At 41.0% G+C, this 21,746-nt stretch overlaps 1 protein-coding gene across 2 annotated transcripts; it reads left to right on the top strand.

Moving 5' to 3' along the window:
• The first annotated feature begins 37 nt into the window (after positions 1-37).
• Positions 38-19,442, top strand: zbtb10 (zinc finger and BTB domain containing 10). 2 transcript variants are annotated; one of them, XM_014005856.1, is made up of 5 exons: positions 38-972; positions 7,215-8,247; positions 12,275-12,340; positions 14,850-15,025; positions 16,159-19,442. In XM_014005856.1, exons 1-5 carry the CDS (start codon positions 301-303, stop codon positions 16,438-16,440), a joined length of 2,229 nt encoding a protein of 742 aa, XP_013861310.1. In that variant the 5' UTR covers positions 38-300; the 3' UTR covers positions 16,441-19,442. The 2 variants fall into 2 exon arrangements, with proteins under 2 accessions (XP_013861310.1, XP_013861311.1); XM_014005857.1 differs by lacking the exon at positions 12,275-12,340.
• Positions 19,443-21,746: the final 2,304 nt, after the last annotated feature.

Here is a 21,746-nt window from a genome sequence, read left to right as displayed (position 1 = left end):
CCACTTCTCTGGTCGAGGTGCATTGTGGGAGGGAAAGTCGTTGCCATTCGACCTCTGCGGGGCCTGCGCGGACGCACCGAGAACCCTGAAATTCATTATGCGTTTAAAACCTTTATTTATTTCCGCATAACCTTCATACTGTCACCGGGAGGGCCAGGCGGAGAAAAGAAACGACGGCGGTCGATCTCTTTCGGGACAATTCATCGCTTGTAAATAGATTTTTTTGTTTGTTTCAGTCGGAAAGGAGAGACTGTTGAGAAAGTGAAGATTGTGATATTTATACGTAACGAGAAGAAAAAAATGTCCGGTGAGAGAAACCGCAGATCGCTGGCTTTCCGGGGAGGTGGATTAGCTGGGTTAACGGGCTCCAGCGGCATCGGAGGGGGGAACTATAACAGCTGGGAGGCCCCGGCCTGTCAAGACCGACATTTTAATGGGAATAATAGGCCGGATCAAGAGGAGGACGGGGATCTGGGAGCGAAAGGACCGTCGCAGAAGAGAGTGGAGGGCGCCGGGTCCGTCAGCGACAGCACGGAGCCCGACGCGGAGGAGGAAGAAGACCCGGAAGGGGGCATTTGGGCAAGTGGGGACGGCGAAGGAGGCGACGACGGGATCGGAGAGGGGAGTAGCTGGACGGCGGGGAACGATCCCAACAACAGCAGCAGCAACGAAGACGGCCAGGGGTCTCGGAGCGCTGCGAGGGGCGGCGAGACGGGCTCCAGGAAGTCGGGGGTCGAGATGAGACCGCAGACGCTGCTTCAGAAACACTCACTGTTCCACGCTTCGTGGCTGCAAGAGTTTCCGTGGCTCAAATTTTGCCAAGAGACGGGACTCATGTCTTGTTCGTGGTGTCACAACATTGCCACTAAAAACAGCGACGAGCTCGTCAAAGGCAGCCGGAACTACAAGCGGGCCTTGCTGCTGAGACATCACCTGTCGTCTGAGCACGGCAGAAACGACCCCACCAAACAGGTAACGTTAGCTTTCTTTTACTTCACCACAAAACACGAAATACCTGTTCGGCGACTATTATATGTCTGCGCCTGATTGGTTTGTTGACTTTGGTGGCGTTTTCTTAAACGTCTGTAACACAACTAACGCGAAAATAGGCTTTTACCTAAGCTTCACAATCCCTTCCCCGGGCTAGTTAGTTAGCATCTGCCTGCTAACCTGAGCTAACGATTAGCCTAGCTAACAGCTTGAGGCATTGCTAGCCAGAGGTAGATGGACAATGACGAAAGGGGAGAATAAAACTGTTCCTCTTTTTTTTTGTAAGGGTTACACAACTCTTCCTGATTACATTAAAGGTTGAATTATAAGTGCAGCTTTTAATTACGTCAGATAACACCTGCTTCTGTAAGACACCTGCTAGCTACACTCAAAATGCGTAAATAGAACAAAAATATTTGCACATTATAAACATTGAGTTAAGGCTTGTTAGATTTATTATTCTGAGTTGTATGTTTTCCTGAACAATGTCAAATAGTGAAGCTTGAAAATATGTACTCGTACAGTTTTTCAGATAGCAAATGTGAAATGCAGGTCCACACTCAATGTAAACAAAGCACTTTTGCCTGCATACTTTAGCTCAAATACAAACGTAAATGCATAGCAATACATCAAAATTGCCACACTTCTCAGTCTCAAATTGCTCTTCCATGGAAGTTGCCATTGCTGACCTATTTTCAGTCATTTCAGCTTTTTCTGTTTATGCTTTTATAGTAGTTAGTAGTCTTTTAAAAATGATGCTTACAAACTTAAAGCGCAACATAAACAATGTCCATGTTTATGTGATTTAATTCTTTCACATATTTTTATGATCATTTTGCTTTTTTTTTTAGTGTAGGCTGATTCTCACATTGCGATATAAATGATTGTTCTGCAGATATGATAGTTGTGCTGCAGAATGTCGTACAGTTGTATCAGCAGCATTCTTGATTGTCAGCCTGTTAGAGGTCACACCATAGCAAAGGTTTGACCCTGACAGCCTTTGGGGAACCGCACCCCTACCCAACCCCCCCGCCTCTCATGCTGCCTTGCAGTCATGAGTGACCTCTGGTACATTTCTTCCTCCACAGCCACCTCCTCCTTCTCCCTTTAGGGAGCTAAATTAGAGGCATTGTGCTAGAATGACCCCCCAAAATCCATAGATGGTGTCACTTGCAAGGCCGAACAAGAAGAGGAGAGTAAATCATGTTACCTCCAGCTTGACAGCTTGCTTCACCGCCCAGAGGCAACCTTTGAATGGATTTGAATGAGCAAAATAGATGTCAATTGTAGAATGGTACTGCATCACCTGATTGTTTTCATTATTCCCAGATTTGTTGGTTATGTTGTTTATTTTTTTGTCTTAAATTTTAACTTTGACCTGATTTGTTGGAGACTAAAACATGATATTACCATGTAGAGATTTAAAGCTTGCAAGAGATATGAAATCATATTGATCGCTGCTAAATACACTGTAACTGAAGTGCAGCTTTCCTCCATGCATTAATTTTATTTCAGTAGACAACATTTCTACAGCGCTTTTTCAGCGACCTCAAAAACAAGAATGGCTGATCTGGCCATGCAGTTTGGTTAAGAAACCCACTATTTTCTGTTTTTGTACGTGACTACATCTTTTCCTATGCTGTGACAGTGGTCTAAGCTATCAGGAGAATTAAGAGCGGGGTACCGTTTACCTCTAATGTGTGAGCGAAGAGGATTTCACTCCTACATTTAGTTCCTTCTTTTGTACACGCAATCACTAATCAGAATTACTTAAAGTCATCCAGGAACTTGTACGCATCTCTAATTGGTAAGGAGAGCAGTGGGAGTGGATTAGAGGCTTGGTCTGGCTTTTCCCTAGTAACAAAGACCCCAGACACTGTATTAAGAGGTGTGCTACCTCCACCTGGAGAATGTAGAAAAGGAAATCTATTTTTATTTTTTTACAACTCCTATCTATCAACCTATAATAACAGAACATATAATAACATAATACACAACTCTCTAAGCATTGCTGCATTGTGAAGCAGTACATTAAAGAGAAATTATAGTGTAATAAGGCAATGTCTTGTTCTCGTCATCCATTCCTGATGTTAGTCAGGCTTCTGCTGCATTTGTTAAAGCTAATTCAGTTATCCTCAGTACACCCAGGCAGCTGTAATAAATGTGGGTATCCTTGGAGAAGGGGCCCGTTGTCCTTAATTTCCTCCATGCTGTCTTGTGCTGAGATTGCTCTCTACACTGCTCAGTGGTGAAAAGGCGATGGTGGTGGGGAAAAAGTAGATTATTGTTTTTCTGAAATCCAATTTAAGAAAACATATGCAGGACGAACAAATTTTATTCATGCCTTGGAAATGTTTGTCTTGACGGCTTAGGTTCAGAAAGGCAACAATGACCTAATTTCTTTCGTAGAAACATCACTTCTTATGTATCACTTACGTGTCAAACCAACATTGGAGCCCTCGGAGTACTTTCTCATCGTGGCCAAGTATTTAAAAAACTATAACTAAAACTTTTCTACTACTTCACTTCCTTTTGCTCATAACATACAAAAATTCACAGTGTTGTCATGTGAAACTGGTTTCAGTTCTTCACAGCTGGCCTCTCCTTGATTATTTGACCACTTTTGTGCTTTCATATCTCTTTGAAATGCTTGCCATCAACAACCCAACACAATATATTCTTGCAGGTTGAGGATAAAGATCTTGTATTTATTTCGGAAAACGCACGCTAACTAATTTAATGTACTGAACAAACTAGCTTTCTGTGTTGATCTTAATGGAGTGTAAGATTAGATCACCACACTAGATTCTCATAAAGGAAGTTCAGACACATTCTGCACCATTAGGTCATTTTCACCCTTTCATTTGGTTATGACAAACACCCATGTTTACTGAGACTCCCCAAATGGCGAAGGGGACACTCCCACCACAGTCTGGTGCCTGCTAGATAGATGGGATGTTTATTGGGGGCCACAGGTCAGGGGAATGGGTGGTGTTGCGCCAGAGGGAAAATTCCTCTCGTTGAGGACCCTGATTGTGACACCCCCCAGCTCTGTAGCATTGTTTGGAAGCAGGGAGACGCTGAGTGCAGCCCTCCCACACCTTGGGCCAAATGCACACTGCGATATTGTTCTAGCGTCATGGGGGACAGATGGGTTGTGTGAGGAGGGGTGGGCAGGCAAAGTGACGGATGCAGGGGTATTGGGCAAAGAACTGGTGGAGGTGGCCTCAGGGTTGGGTTGGTCATGGGACTGGGATAGATGGATGGATGGCGGGTGGGGGTACAACTTAGGAAATGAAGGGAAACTTGTGCATTAAAGGTAAACTAAACTGTCTCCAGCGAGTCATTATGTTGCTCAGGGACAGGAGTTGTATCACATGATCTGCTAGAGGCGTGTCTAAATGTTTGTCATGCATCTGATGGCCTTCAGGCTTTGCGGTTTGTTTGGGTTTGTGGTGTATGTTTTAGACAAAGTTTTAAACGTTTTTTTTTTTTTCCTGTAAATTGAAGTGTATTTTTCACTGTGTTCAGTGTGACACTAAGCATGAACTCATATAGCTAGATTTATTGAATCCAGGCATTGGCAGCTTGCTTTTCATTTTAAAGCTGTACTTTTGACCCAGATCAAAAGATTTCTCTTTACTTTGCTCACCTTTTTCATCTCTGGTAGAAAAAAGATCGTAGCCACGTAGCTCCTGGGGTAGACTGATATTGTCCCCACATTTTCTCTTGGCTCAGGCAGGTTTTTTGCCTCCAGCATCTGCAGTGCAGGGTTGATCTGCTGGTCCTCTAAGCTCTCAGCTCATACGTGGCACATCTGGAGAAGGGATGCTGCTGATGAAGCCAGTATGAAACAACTTATCCGTACCAGGCTGGCCAAGTCCGACTCCTGGGTCCATACCCAGACTTTAACCTGGAATAGAGCTGCAAGAATTTGTGGTATTTGAAGGTGGGGCGACTTGTTTTAATTTACAAATACAAGTGTTCTTCCCAGAGAATTTTTATTTATAATCTTTCTATTCTATTAGTTAGCTTTTAATTTTATTATATTTCTAAATGGTAAGTTTAAAGCTTGTCCAAAGAGAACAGGAATAAATTCAAATAAAGCATCCCGAATGGTGTAAGCACTGACAATATAACATGAAAGCACATAGAGCTCCTCTTCCCAATTGTACTCATCAGGATGAGCATATCCCTTCAGAGGCTTGATGTGTAGATCATGGAATCATTTTTTTTTTGCCCTCTCCGCTCAGCCTCTTAGCCTCACCCACATGCACCATGGCTTATTTCTGAGTTTGCGAGTGGGAGCTGCTGTGTAATAAGAGAGTGAGTGCCGAGCCGTTTTACAAAAAGCCCACAGTGAGTGGACAATAAGCCTCAGGGAGAACACGAGCTATTGTGAAATGTGAATACTAAAACGGGGTGACCCAACAACTCCTCTATCACACACACTTTCTGCTCCACATTTTCTGCCTCTGCCTGTTTTTACATTGTTCTCTGTTCATTTGCATTGTGTTGTTTTTTTTTTGTTAGTTTTCCCACTTACTACTGTCATTCTTGTTTCAGTGTTTTCTCCATCAAAGCTCTGTAATGCAACTCTGTTTTTTTTAATCTTTTCATCCTTTTTTTTTTACTGCCTGCAAAGCCATGTTTCCCCCTCCCTCCCCTGTACCATCTCTCCCTCTGTCTGCCTCTCATTTGATTCCATCCCATCTCTCTCCATCTCTCTCCCCCTCCAGCTGTGGCAGTGGATGATAAGCGCCCTCCTCCCCTATACGGCCCTCTGTGCCCGGGCTGCCCTGGACAAGAGCTGCAGTGTGGAGGGAGTAGGGGTGGTGGGTGGGGGGGAGGGGGGACCTCTGAGAAATGGATTTAATCTGAATTACTCGGGACGAAACCCCAGCTGTGTGTATGTGCCGGCAGCTTGATTTTCTCAGCGTGTGTGTGCTTGTGTATGCACGGTGGAGGTTGTGGGTGGGTGCAAAAATGCAGGGCTCGAGCAATGTGAATTATTCTGGATTAGGACATCTGCTGCGCAATTCGAAAATGAGCCAGAGATGTATGCCCTGCTGGTGTATAGTAGTGTGTGGGATGGAAAAAACAAAGCTAACATGTATTTACGTGTGTTTGCTATGCAGAAATGTTTGTTCTTTATAATTATTTGAGCATGCATACATTTACCTCAACTCAACCCTTGTGGGTTATAACGACGCAGTGCGTTTTCGCATATGCATGCATGTGCACTCCCCTCTGTTGTGCTCCATATCATGCTGGCCCTTTGCCCTCCCCTCCCCCTCCCTGCTGTGTGAATACCCTGGTGAGTGGGCTGTGTTGCGGGGTAGTTCAATGCTTGTGCCAGTTCTCCTCCCATGCAACAGGCAGGTTGTGTTTTCGTTTCAACACTCGTCAGTCCTATTTGTGTCCTGTTTTACTTTAAACACATTTAGAAAAAGACACGTAATAAAAACAAGTCAAGTTACTATGCTGATCAGTTTTACAGCAGAAAATATATTTAAAAGAAGGTAATTTTTGTTGCTTTAAAAGATTTCAAGCTTCTAAAAATTTGCTGCATGTGTGGATCTTGTAATATTTTTCTGAACTGAAGTCATGCATTAGCAATTTAGCATGTTCATTTTTTTGTGTTTTGCTCTGCAGCTTACACAGATGTATAGCTGTTCCACACAGCTGAGTAAAGAAAACAGTTGTGCCATCCTGTCACTATGCTTTACCCCTTAAATTCATAGTATTTGAATGCAGCAAGTTTAGGCACGTTTCCCGCCATAGCAAAAAAGACATTTTGGGAAGTGTATCAAATTATTCACTGAACGAAGGGTACCTAGTTGAGACATAATGACAAAGTATGCACTAACTTCTAGGGTAGATAACAGCATAATAATGGCTTTCATTGCCTTTTTTATCTCTAGTTGTGAGGTTAAAGTTTGATTGAGGAAACAGTTTGATTATGGCTATTTAACTACCAAGCCTTAAAGTATGCCTTTCATTGCCTCATTCTGACCTCCTTCCTAACAGAAGCCTGTCAAACCTGTTTCACCTCTTAGGCAGGTGCACTAGTGTCACACAAGAGTCATGGGGATTTGTGTGTTTTTGTATAGACAAAGTGCAAGATGATGAGAATCTATTTGTTTATACCTACATTTGTTTTTGTAAAGTACTTATGGGGGACATTTTCTACAATAATGTTTATTTTATCTTTCTACCAAAAGGAGACTGTGCGACCCTCAGAGAACACCAGCCCCTCTACTAACTGCTTGGAGGATGATTACCGCAACAAACCCAATGAAAACTCCTACTGTTACCAGCTTCTACAGGAGCTGGACAAACAGCGCAAAAGTGGCATCCTCTGTGACGTGAACATAGTTGTCTCAGGCCAGGTGTTCCGCGCACACAAGAACATCCTGGTGGCAGGCAGCCGCTACTTCAAAACCCTCTACTGTTTGACCAAGAGCGAGGCCCAGGACCAAGCCACTGTCACACACCTGGATGTCGCTGCCGTGCAGGGCTTCTCTGTTATCCTTGACTTTCTCTACTCTGGAAATCTGCTGCTCACAAGCCAAAATGCCATTGAGGTGATGACTGTTGCTAGCTACCTCCAAATGACAGAGGTTGTTCACTCGTGTAGGGCTTTTATAAAGGACGCCCTTAATATCAGCAGTAAGCAAGAAGCTCCAGATTCAGTGGTGGTAGACTACAACCAGAGGCAAACCGTAGCTAAAGAGGGACAGAGAGGGCTGGACCGAAAACCCAGCAACTTCTGGGCCACGAGCATCCTGTCAAAATTGTCTATCAAGGCGAGCAGCAACCAAGGAAAAGATGCAGCGGAGGAGGATGACATTAATGGCAGGGTAAAGGAGGAGACTAATGACATAGAGGTGACGGTGGTTGGGGGTGAGGGCTGTGCCCTGGTGACCCCTGGAGCCTCTGGTAGCTGGAGCCACCACAACGACACCTCATCCGATTCAGCAGAGACCAATGAAACCCGGACGGCGAGTGGCCAGACGCAGGTCTTCGTTTGGAACGAGCCAACCACAGGCGGCACTGCTGCAGCGCCGGCAGCGATGAAGCGAGAAGCGCCCGACCCCGCAGGTGGAAGCGGGCGGAGGAAAAAACAGACGACCACGAGGCGTTTTGTGTACAACTTCCAGCCTGAGCCAGAAGAGGGATTCGATGAAGGAATGTTCATCCAGCCGTCAGCCTCCTACCCCAGAGAGGACTTCTCTGCCCTCTCAGAAAATGCTGGTGAGTCACACTTTGAATACTCTACCCCCATTGTGTTTTATTCATTTTATGTGACAATGACCTTTTAAGCCTCGTTTACGTTTACACATAATTCTGAGTAAGTCCAACTTTTTGCCACTAAAACAGCACTTATACTTAGCAGCAGGGCTCCACTGGACCTGTAAGGTTTTGTGTGGTATCTGGCACTAAGTTGTCAGCAGCAGGGATTCCTTCAGTGCTGTTGGTTACAAGGGGGTGCTCTGTGGATGGGATTTGTTTGTCCAGTACAAGATGGTTAATTGGATTGAGATCGGAGAACATGGAGGGCAAGTAAACACCTTGTTGTTTGTGTTACTCAAACTGTTGTTGAACCTTTTTTTTAATTAAAAAAAAGTTACAGTCATCAGTAAATGTTTCCATGTGGATGTTCTTGTTCAGTAACAATGTTTAGGTTTGTGATACATATCAAAGTAACATCCACAAAGTACAGGACTTGGAGTTCTGCAGCAGAACAGTATCACGCTGCTGCTGGGTATTTAGTTTTGATGAGTTTATCCTGGTCCTTTCTTTTCCCAGTAAGAACCACACAAAACTGGTCGCCCATACAAGGAAAAAAAACAATGCATTTTACTAAAACGTCTTCTTCATATATTTTTTAATGAAGCGTTAGTGTTGGGATGCTATGACCTGCCTTTTATAATTTGTCAAAGATTCTCAGACCCCAGACTTGAAGTACAGAATGTTCACTTTCTGCCCGCTGTTTCCGTAACAAGCTCATCTGCCTTTTTTTTTTTTTTTTGTTATTCGTTTGTCAAAAAGTTTTTTCTGATCTGTGAATCTTTAACATTAAGTATGAGAAGCTTTGTTCAAACACTGCCAACGGGAAATCTTTGCAGGGCATTCAGTTTTACGTGCTTTGCATCCTTAAGTAGCCTCTAGTACATAAGCCTCTGGAACATAAAGATTACTTATAGCGGGGGTCAAAGAAGGGTCACAAAAGAAGAAGTGGTTGAACTAACTTTTTATGTTGATCCGTCCTGCCAAACAGCTTTGGCACGTAGATGCTCAAAGAATCACAGAAACGTTGCAGAAGGAGTGCGTGGATTCACTTTAAAGCTTTTTGTAATGGATTCTTTTGCAGATAACTCACAGTTGTACAAAGTAGTGAGCAGCTTTTCTGCCGCCCGCTGTTGCATCTAATATTTTACCTTTTATGTTATGTTTGTTTTAATTTCTTGTTTCCAAGTAAGTCAAAAATGAAGTGAAGTCATACATAAAAATGTTCACTTACAGGTACTGATATTAAGCCCTAAACATGTATGTTTTGTTTGCATGGTTATGTTCAGACAAGCTTGGCGTTTTTCTGCCTGCAGTGTTGTATATCTTTAAGTACGTACTACATGTTTTAAAGTTAATTTACAATTTATATTTGATCTAACTGGAAAAAACACCTATATAATCAAATAGTGTTTTTACGTACCCACGGGGTTCATTTAAATTTATTTACTTCAGTTTTTCTGAAGAATCGGAACGAAGTGGATTATGCAGCTGTGTCACCTGGCTTTAGTTTTTGCTGCCCACGGTGGAAAAACACTGCCGTAATCACTAGTTTTTGTGACTGCCTATTAAGTGTCTCTTTCCAAATCCAACCAGGTTTGCAATTGTTTTTGGACAAATGAATTCTTCCACCTTTTCCACATCTTTTTACCTTCTCCTCACTAAAGCTCTACTTGTATCTTCATGCAACACAGTGCCCTGGGTAATCTCTTCCCTCAGCTCAGACCATTTTCTTCTGTTCATCCCATTAAACCCTGCACTTCGAGTAACCATAATAATATCACATATTAAGTGAAGTGGTATGGGCAGGAGGAGGAGGTGTGTGTGGTGCAAAGGGTGTGTAGAAATGGAGAACTACGTTTTGTGTGCTTGAGGGAGAAGGCCTCCCTGATGTAGGATAATGAAGGAAGCAGGGGAAACTGTTGTTCCCCCAGGCCTTCCTAAATGCACTTGGATGCTCTTAGTGCCTCCAACTCCTCCTACGGCTCTTTAATGTGTGTGCATGAAGTGGACCAGTGCTGAAAGAGCTTAGAGAGACGTCTGAAGGCAGAGGTTGTTTCCCAAGTTTGTCTGCAGACGTCTTTTCTTTGTGAGTGTCAAACTTAAACACACCGGAAGTTAAAATCTCCAAGGATTTTGCTTCTTGAAGAGACCTTTTATTTATTTTAAAGCTCAAATCATGGACGAGTGTTTCTCTGAAGAAACAAAGGTAAAATGTGCAACAGATTGTGCTGAGATGACAGGAAGGCATTTGCTCTATTTTAAATCCTTAGAAATAAAAGACTATTGCGCACACAGACATTGCAATGACGGTGCTTAAACAATGTATCATAATACCTAAAACCTTGGGAAGTGGTAATCTTGAGAATAGGTTTGCTTTTGTGGTCAGATTCTCAGCAAAATCTTTTCTATAACCTTTCAATCCTGAACTATTCAATAAAATCTATGTATTATTAAGAGTTGCCTGGGTGAGCTTAAACAGCACAGATGTTAAAACTGAGCTGCCAGCCGCTTTCTGCACGTGTGAACTATAAACGCCACGCTTTGTGAGGCGAATTGTTGCTTCTGTTTGTTCCAGAGTTTCCACGTGGGACGCCTTGACTGGTAAATGTGTGACCAGAAACAACCCCAGTTAACATTTCAGCTGAACGATGTAGCAATCACTGCCTGTCAGAGCTGAATCACATAAATACACACTAATACTACTGCAGGCATTTGGCTCCTTCCCAAAGAAGACAAATACCAGATGTTAGTCAGAGTATGCAGGTTCTTAATTCCAGTGGGAGAAGGGCTTCACACACTTAACCAGGTTGTGTGTTTAACTGTATCAAAGGCATTAAAGATTTATGCCTGGATTTATTCTGTTTATATGTGACCACCTTTTAAGCTAAGTTGGCAAAGGAAGAATAAAAGGAGGTCAATTACATCCTGAAATCGACCTCCTTTTATTATTAAATGGGCTTTTATAAAACTGAACAGCCCCTACATCTTTCTGTGAATACTCATCTGGCGTTATTAGCTGTCCCAGTTTCTACAGTGATGTCACAGTTTTGGCTTTCGTTTTGCTTTAGTTTGATCTGTGGTCAGGCTTTGAGCGTGAACACAGTGGCCTGAATTGTAGCTTTTTTAATTTTGTTCACAGATTTTGTCATGTCTTGTGAAAACATGTGTCCTCGCTTTAAAACCTTTTTTTACTCACTCGCACTCTCTTGTTTCAAAGAGGAAAAGGAGAATTGTTTCAGGCCGCCAATAATAATAACGGTGCTGAAATTTTATGGTGGAGCGTTTTGAGAGGAATTGACAGGTTTATTAGTAGGTGATGTCCTTTTTTAAATTTTGTCTATCTGCTCTTGCTGATTTAGCTTAAAAGCGTAAAGAAAACTGTAGGCGTCACATGAGGAGCTGGTTTCTTTTGCTGCACTGAGAGCAGCTTCTCCCAACATGACAGTTGGGTTGTTTGCCACACAGAGCAGGTGGACATTTGCATGAACACCAGTCTCTGTAGTGCACACACCCACGCACAATAAACCCCCCAATCCCTGAGAGGTGCAAAGCTGCCAGGGGCAGTCCCTTCATTCGCTAATCCACTCTAATGCACTGGGGCTGTCCTCACTATTTCAAATATTGACCCAGGGAGAACGAAGGCACACACACATGTAGGGGTGTGCCTTTAATGGACTCTGAGCACCGATGCTTTAGGGAGAACACGCACACATACAGGTGCTAACAAAAGCTGAGTGTAAGACGAGCCGGTGTGAATGCTGCACTCTGTCATTTTCTAATTAACCCCCTTCCTGCTGGAAACCAGGTGAGCTGGTTAGCAGCACCCTGCTTTACATACAATAGGGTTCTGTGGGTTTGTGTTTGCTTACGTTGTTCACTGCAGCCTGCATTGTGTCGAGCGGGGGGTGGTTTTACGCAGAAGACATTGTGAGGTGTGCATCCTCTCATCTCTCTTTCTCTACCCCCCTCCCCTCCTCCCTTTTCCCAGAGCTGGCCAATCAGATCCAGTATAGCATCATCCAAGACTTACAGCAAGGAGAGTCCTGGGAGAATGGTAAGATGCCACTCTCTAGACTACAGCTAAATCAAACGTTGAACTCTCTAATGTGCGTCTTTCTAAAGTAGCTGTGTCAAACATTTAGTTTGTAATTGTGTGGCGGCTCGAAATATTCCAAGAAGTGATATTCAGACACGCTCTCAGGAGTAAACGCTTCAGTTCACTGCAAAAATCCCAGATGAAATTAACCAAATAAGCCTCTAATCARTCAGAAGTGTGCCTACTTCAAACTACATAATGACGCCAGAGCTTTTCCTTTTAGCCTGTTTATGATTAAAAATGTATTTTTACATGAATTTTTAAAGTGTAGGGTGGTATAGCAGCACAACAGAAAGCATAATTAATCGGCAGCATTAGCTGCACTGTTTTTATATGAAATAAAGGCTGGAGTAAATTGTACAGCTGATGGCTGCCATTTCATTTAAATTTGGAGCATGCAGTTCGTTTTAAATAGAATAATCTGTTTGTAGAAATAAAAGTGAAAGGTGGCAAATGAACATTTTTCTGAGCCTCTGTTGAGCTGTGAATATCACATATGTTACAGTAAGTTTACACTCAGATTACTGAAATTTCTGTACAAAATAATCTAGCATTTGTACTGCTTATTAAATATGCAACTGATGGTTTTTTTGTTTACATTATGCAGTTGGGTTGGATTTATACTCTGCAAGAAGTTATGAAATTATCTCTCTGACGAAACTGAGACATTTTATACTCCTGTGTGACGCTGACAGAAACGGTTTAGTTTGTGTTCTTACAACTGTATGATGATCAGAGAGTTTTCCAGCTGATTGAGGAGGAGAGCATCTTATGTCAGGAAGTTAGCTGTCGTTTCAGCTGCACCCACACACCTGCATGTCAGCCTCTTAAAAGGTTCCTACAGGTCTTAAAAGGCATTTAATGCATCAGTCCAATAATAAGGCCTTAATTAGCCTTAAAATGTCTTAAATCAATCTTTTTAGAGGTCTTAAAAAACTGTAGGTAAATAGGATGATTGTAATTCATCTCAAATTTTAAAATATTAGTAACATTATTAGTATTTTTTATAATTTACTGAATGCCTCTCACAGCTAGTTGGCTTGTGTTAAAATTAACATTTGGGTAAAATTGTAGCTGTATTTTTTATTTGTGTTTATTGTGATGTTGGTCTTATATTTCATTTCAGTTGGCATTAAAGAAGTTTTAAAGTCTTAAATTTAACTTGCCTGAAGTTGTAGGAACCCTGCTGCGAATATTGGACCTTAGACGTTGATGTTAGCTCCCAGCAGCTAACACTCACAGAGTGACCATGGCTACACTGGTTCTCTAGCAGCTCATAGGACAGCGTGACCACATTAACCATCCCCAGTTCACATTTAGGTTAATTGGTAAACCTTAAACTGTCCCTAGGTGTGTGTTGGAGTATGATTCTACCTGTCTTGTTCGTCTCTGCGTGTCCATGTGGACTTGGGACCTGTCAAAGCCGTCCCCCACCCCTTACACAGTGACTGCTCGAGATGAGCACTAAGGAAATGGCGAATAATGTAAATGGATGATACTACTTCATGTTTTTGGTCATTCACGCAATAATTGATGCAAACCCTCCGAGAAGAACAAAATTCAAGAGCAGACTTCTTCACTTCTCAGAAATATAAATCCAGCTCCAGTGTGGATCTAATAAAGACTGAGAATAAAAACCCTAATTGAGAGAAATGACTCGTTATGATCCACTCCAGCATTTATATACTGTAAACTAAAAGACTTTAAACTCACCCTGTTTTATTGTAAATATATATTTTGACCTTTTATTAAAATATATTTTCAGCTGTTGCGTAAAATAGACTGTAAATATGAAGCAACTTTCTATTTAACCTTTTAAACTCCAAATGGTCAGGTTATTGTCCCCCTTCAAGGGTATATTCTTCTGTTCAACACACAGACACACACTAATACACAGGTGACCTGCTTCCCATCAACACCCGCCCCCCCTCCTCATCCTCGCCCCTTGGCAGGCTACCTTAACAACCATTCTGTTTTGTGCTCAAACAAAAGGATGGGCCTCGTTTCCACCTTCCTCTAACACAAAGACTATCACCAGAGCTGCTGCTGCTTTAAAAAAATCAATACATTTTTCATTAACTGGCCGACACCCTTCACCTGCTGTGTAAAATGTTCAAACTGGTTGCATGTTAAGAAGTGGTGTATTTCTGCTTGTTTRAGTGTGATTTAGTTAGTACTTTTCTCTTCAAGCTTTCTGTGCAGTGCTGTTGTGTATCTTTGACTAAATGCTGTTTAATGCATCACTATTTGTGGTTTGTTTTTGCACTAATGGTCCCTAACTTGGATAAACAGGATATTGGTTTCCAACACACCATTTTTCTGCTGTAGCTTTTATGATAATTGTCTCATTAAATCGTTATTAGTTTCAGTGACGGAAATGAATGTTGTACCGAGACTGTATAGTTTGGTTGATCTTTTTCCTGTGTGTGCGTTTATTTTATTTTATTTTATTTTTTATTTTTTCCAGGTGAGTCCTCACACCTAGCTCTCAACAAGCTCAAGTGCCCCCACTGTAACTACATCGCCAAGCACCGGCGCACACTCAAGAGGCACCTGATCATCCACTCAGGTGTGCGCTCCTTCAGCTGCGACATCTGTGGCAAACTGTTCACCCGCCGTGAGCACGTGAAGAGACATTCCCTGGTGAGACACACACACACACACACGCTAACCTCCCGTATTTTTATATGAACTTTTTTTTTTAAGTGCATCTTCCAAGTCCTGACAAACACCGCAGGGTTTTGGCTTCACTCGCTTCATTCCACACAACTTTGTGTTGTGTTTCTGGCAGCGCAGCTCAGGGGGAGCGACTGCACAAATACAATCTTTTTAAGTAGGGAGTTACTGAAGGTTCACACACAAAGTGGTACAAAAATGAGTTTGTGCGCCTGTGCTTCTGTTTTTAGTTGCTGATAAACTGGCTCGCTTTAATTATCTGAGCAGAAAGATACAGTTTGCTCAAACTGACCCTAAGTTGGATAAAATGTTCCCGCTGTAGCTCTTCTAAAATGTATAAACGAGCGTTTTATTGAGCTGTTCCTAAAAACTGAAAGCTCCGGTCAGTTTTTCAAGGAGGTAGGAAGGAGATCATTTCAGACTCGGCTCCTTTGCATGTCCACTCGGGTGTTTGGGAGTTTAGGCAAATGAAGTTGGTTGTTTTGCGTTGCTGCTCCCAGATGGCGAGTCACAGCAGCCATGTTGGTCAGATGACGACAAAGCATCCAAAACATAACCTGGTTTTAACCGTAATCATGAAAAAAATTAGTTTTGTGTTTTTGTTCTGAGCTCCGTCTCATTCTTTTTTCCACTTTAGTCCCCTCTCCTCCTTATACTTGAAATACTTGACTGGTCAGAAATGTTCAGCACTGAAGCCCTCTGTGATATTTTAAAAAACACAATCTCTCCACCTGAATTGGTTTTGGGGTTTAAAAGTTTTAAAATAAAGGTGATGTCTCACTTTGAGATAAGCTGGTGACTCAAAATTACGAGAAAATAGGCAAATTTTCCAACATAGTCTCACTGAGTATTTGTTACCAAACAACCAGCAGAAATTATCCCCCGTAATAAATCATTTGAGGAAACTATATGTTTAGGAAATATTAAAAAGTGAACCACGTTCACCATTTAAATATTTATGCAAAAAACTTGCAAGAAAACTTTGACCCTCCCCATATCAGCCCTAATCTAATATCTGCTTAGAAGTGGAGCAGGAGAACTAGCATGAATAGTTTCCATCACATCCAGTTCCTTCACCCTCTCAATCTTCATGTCTTCAGGTGCACAAGAAAGACAAAAAATACAAATGCATGGTGTGCAAGAACATCTTCATGCTCGCCGCCAGCGTCGGCATCCGCCACGGCTCACGGCGCTACGGCGTGTGCGCCGACTGCGCCGACTCGCACCAGGCCACCCAGGAGGGCCTGGAGGGCCTGGAGTTTCCCCGCGACGAAGACTTCGACGGGGAAGAAGGGGAAGACGCGGAGGGGGAGGAGCCCACCGACAACGACCAATCAAACTGGGGCGAGGGCAACGCTGGTGCTGCCCCTGAGGAGGACTGAAAACTATAAACAAGCTTGAGAAACAAACTAAAGTTGATGTTTAATATATATAAATATGTACACAAAAATAAACTAGCTGGTAAACAATCAACTCCAAAGTGCTATCAAACCTTGAGGTTACTTAATTGTGCAACTTCATGACAAAGAAATGATTTTTTGTTTGTTTTTCCTTTTCTAAGCTTTGATAGAGTGGGAACTCCAAGATGTACAGATTTGTTATTATTATTATTATTAATATTATTATTAAAATGTGTCCAACTGTGGGTCCAGCACCTACAAGAGAATGATTCTATTGACGAATTCTATGATAAATCAGGTTTTTTTTTTTTTGTTTTGGTGATGTGTTTTTATTTCCTGTTTGTTTATTTTGGGGGCGTGAGTTGGGCACGGTGATGTAATTTTTGAGTTAAGGTAGGCCAATCATCGAAACAAAGAAATGTTAATTATTTAATTTATGAAGAGAGGTTATAATGGTCTTATTAAATGCTAATAATTTGTTTKTTTTTTCTGTGTGTGTGTGTGCGAGCCGAGGCGGAGTTGACGTCCTCAGCTTGTCGATGTGTTTGTCGCTCGGTGCTTTTAGAAAACACAGAAGAAGAGCGTTAGAGTCCGCAGGAAGATTTAAACTCGCTTCGTAGATCTAGATGTGCTAAATGTTTTTATTTCTCTTTTTTCTTTTCTCTTTCCCTGCACAAATCTTGGAACCAAAAAAAATCTGTTTTGTGACTCTGATGTATCGCAGCCATATTTATGATTTAACTTAAAAGTGCTGTGATATTGTGCCAAACAGACCGCACACCAAGATTTAGCAGGAAACAAGAACTACTGAACATACTTTAAAAAAGAAAAAAAAAGAGCATCGGGTTTGTTGTTAAACGCGTGGGGAAGAAAATATTTTAAAAAAGAGAATGAAAGAGGGGAAATGTTATCGCTAGCTTTATACAAATCACGGCGTCACAGTAACACTTTATTATTATTATTATTATGAAACAAAAGCATTTGACTTTCACTTAAAGCTTGAATTTTGCCAAATGATGAACCGTTTGGTGCTGTAATGCTTGTTGCAGAATACTGGACCTACAGGCTATATGTTTATAATCATAAAGCTTAAACTGACTCAGTTATGCAGAATATAATCAGCTTAAACTATAGAACACTGTTGTGCTTCGGCGACTATCAGGTATGCTTTTGCCATAGTTTATTTTTGTGTTTATTTTTGAGCTTTTTAATTTTTAACGCGCACACACTCACACATACCATTTTTATTTAATTATTTTATTTTTTTTGTGGAACCAGTACTTTGTAATTTCGAGGCCCTAAACGGACGTCGATACCTGTATGTTTTATATTTGGTACTGAGGTTTAAAGTAAATATATTTTGAATCACTTGAACATTAGTTGTGAGGTGGGGGGAGGGGAGGGGGCAGGGGTAGAGATGTGCGAAAATCATGATGTGCGACGTTTTAAGTCTGAAAGAACTCCATGTGTAAAGGATATACAAAAAAATGTCATCACTTTAATTTTTTTTCTTCATGTGTGTATTATTACTATTATTATTATATATTTTTTAGGTCTGCCAGGTAGAAAACACTTTGGTCCACAAAAAGTGAAGCTCTATGGCGCCTCGTAGACATGCACTTACTTTTGCGTTGTTTTTTCTTTTTGTGTTTCACCCAAAAGCGGGTCTGAATGGAACTATATATATCTATATATATTAAGAAAAAATGTTTTTCTTCCAGTGCGCAACCTTTTTTTTATTATTAGATGTTCTTTTGTTATTTAATATTATATATATATAGACTCCAAAATGCAATCAAGACTGTTAATTTCTATTTGTCCAACCAAAATTGTTTTTTTTAATTATTGTTGAAACATAATGTATGCGAAAAAGCCAGGTTGAATACTTGCTTAGTGTAGAGAATCCTTGCTCGTGTCTGTAATTGTTGAGATTTTTTAAGAAAAATGTTTTTATGCTATGGAATCATTCACTTTACCCTCCAAACATGATGATTTTGTTAAAAAAAATTTTTTTGGGGTTCTTTTCCACAATCTTGTCCTGTTTTCTTTCCCGCCCTTTTTTTTTTCTTTTATTTTCTTTTTTCATTCAGCACATGTTTTGTAAAGAAACACAGATTGTTTGCGGGTTAAAACCTTGGAGCAGCACTATCTGTTCGTATGCAGTGAATATACAGTATGTACTGAAGTGCTAATGATACCGAAGACGTGTAACTTCCTTTTTAAGCTCAGTGGAAGAAAATATATTTTAAATCATAGAGATATTCATCCTCTTTGTGTCACTTTTACCCTTGAATCACTGTGGGAGAGGTTATGTTGCGGATATATATATATATATATGTGGAGAATATATGAGATAAATATATATATATATGAAGAATATATTATAGTGGATTTACTTAATGGAACACACTGAGTCGGCCACAAACCACCTCCTGTGGTGGTTTATTTCCGTGACCTTTAACCTTGCTCTTTATCCGTTCACGCTGTGTGCTCGTTCATCTTACCATCTCGTCATGTTTGTCCTTGTATTTTATTTGATACCATCCTACTGATTTTACTGTAACGAATGAAACTCGAAGCTACGATGTATCGTCACAGAGTTTATGCTGTATTTGTTATACGGACAAACAGAAGAAAAAAACACCGTTTAAAGAAAATGGAGAAAAAAAAAGACAAAAGCAAAAACACTACAGATGTAATAAAGGAGAGGTTTTTTTCTTCCCAGCTGTATTTTTTTACGCTGTTGCAAAAAAAAGAAGGTTGTATTTTTCAACGTTTTCTCTCGAACTTTAACAGTGATGCAAAGCTCGGGCCGCGCCTCAGCGCCCCTTCCGAACACAGAAGCAAATTCAGGTTACTCTTTTTACGTTTTTATCAAAAGGTTTTCAAAGATGGAACTACATTTTCCTTTTTTTTCTGTCTGAATTGTACTACTGTTCCTCTCTAAACTACATTTTACAAATAAAACTTTGATATTGCTTTAATTCGTTTTTGCTGTCCACTTTTCCTGCAGCCAGACGTTTCATCTGTTCAAATAAGTCCACTGATCAGGCACCAAAATTTTAATTTTAAATTAAAATGCCTGTGAAGCAGTCATAACACCTAAACTCAGAAGTAAAACTGCTTAGCACTGCAGCAAATGTACATCTACAAGGTCTCAGATTACTAAATGTATATTATTTTTATTTATTAGAAATATAATAAGTGTCTGAACAAGTTTTGTTTTATTATGTTCATACTGACATTTGTAAGTSACAAAGCAGACAGTCTGAAAATCTAATTCCTGATTAAAATTTGTGAATTTTTAAAACAAATTTAATAAATCATGCATTACTTCAGGTCATGGACACAGCAGTTTAGTTATTTTTCTGTCACACATAAAAGAATTTGTTAACATAGCTCTGGTTAAAAGACAAAAATCCAAATAGAAATCCAGAGTTTTTGTGATGAATAGTTGTTAATCCCCCAGAATAAAGCATGGATTCAGTGCTGCCACCTGCTGGTTAGAACCGGAATAAAGATTATTCACATTTTCACCACCAGGTGGCAGCACGTGTCTTTACTTTTCCCTGATGTGAGGGTTTAAAAAAAAGAAAACAGGACTGAGATACTGAAAATATTACTTTATGAACATTAGAGTTTGTGTTTTAAGCTTCAATTATTTAATTTTTAAACATTACCTAAACAAAAGAAATCACTTGATATTTTGCTTTTATGATTTATTGTCATAAACAGGTAAAATGAGACTGAAAGCAACTCCTTTCACGGTGCAAACATGTACTCTAAAAATAAAGGTTAAAGTACAATTATAACTAACGTAAAATTAGCAAAGAAAAAGTGGTGTTATTTACATCTAAAGCAAAGCATTTTAGCCTTTACCAGTAGAGAAATATGAACACATTTACATAATTAAAATATTTGCAGCATGGACATGATGAGCAGGTTTAAAACTCCTAATGTTTTGGGACCATAAAGTTTTTTTTTTTTTTTTAATGATGGCATCATGTTATCTCAGGGGCACTATCCTGGACCCCCAGTCTGTCCATAAACAGGATTAACAAATGCAAACAATGCATTAAAAAAGTTCAGTCTACTGAGACATGTTTGAAATGTTTTCTGGGGTACATGCTATTCACACATTTATTTAACTTTTTTATGCACATGAGCACCGTATGAGTACACACACACACACACACACACACACACACACGCACAGACACAGTGAAGTAGTCATCAAACATTTGTACTGGAGCCAAACACACACTGCCCTGTTCTTTCACCGCATGTGTTTGCGTGCACGAGTCCGTGCGCGTGCAGGCCTCCTTCCCATTTCCAGCCTCTTTGTGTGGGTGTCTGTCAGCAGTGTTGTCTGCAGGCTGGCCTCCATTGTGTTCAACCACTGCTCCTTATTGACACAGGGCCCCCGGCGCTTCRTGTTCCCATGGCCCCCCAGCCACAGCGGACGGAAGGCTGAAACCAGAGCCCCAGACCCGGGGAGAGTTTGTTTGCACTCCCCCTTTTCTCTCCCCTGGTGCTCCAGCAGTTTGTGTCCACAGGGCTGGTTGGCAGCGCCATGTGAGTGTGTTGTGTGTGTTTGTAGGCGCAGTTTGTTTGACGTTACAATGAAGRCTGATAATCACATGGTCACAGCTGCAGGGGGTGCCACCCATTGTGTTGCTTTGTGTGTGTGTGCAGGTAGAAATATGTGTTTGACCTCTCAGACAGCTCAGCRTGTCACCGTCAGCCTCTCACAGGTCAAGGGGAGAGCAAACGCTAATGAAGATTATTTCCTGATCACCATTATCTCTGTCACCTGCCGTGACCCCTGCACTGGTGTCGAGACCAGCATTCCCAGATTATTACTTTTTTTTATTACTTTATTTACGATGTTTGAAAACACACAGGACAGTTTTTGATTTCCAAACACCTCTTCTTCAGGTTAAAGGGGACATTTGCAAAATAAATGGAGTTTTGACCTGCACTAAAATCTAAAATTTTGGTGTGTAATTTTTTTTTCAGCTGCTACACAGGTCCTCTCCAGTTAGGGTAAATAAAAGATAAGCCTTTAAAGGAGTAATGTGATTAATTTACTGCCACCTAGTGGAGATTTAACAAATTACAACATATCAAATGTTCAAGAGGCTCTCTGTGGATCCAGGGTTTGTTTGCTTCAAGCAGTTTGGAGAAAATTATGATCTAATCCATCCATACATACATCCATACATCCATACATCCATACATCCATCCATCCATCCATCCATCCATCCATCCATCCATCCATCCATCCA

Source organism: Austrofundulus limnaeus, unplaced genomic scaffold, assembly GCF_001266775.1.
Source record: "Austrofundulus limnaeus strain Quisiro unplaced genomic scaffold, Austrofundulus_limnaeus-1.0 Scaffold32, whole genome shotgun sequence".
Lineage (NCBI taxonomy): Eukaryota > Metazoa > Chordata > Actinopteri > Cyprinodontiformes > Rivulidae > Austrofundulus > Austrofundulus limnaeus.
This window is presented reverse-complemented; position numbering and strand designations above follow the sequence as displayed.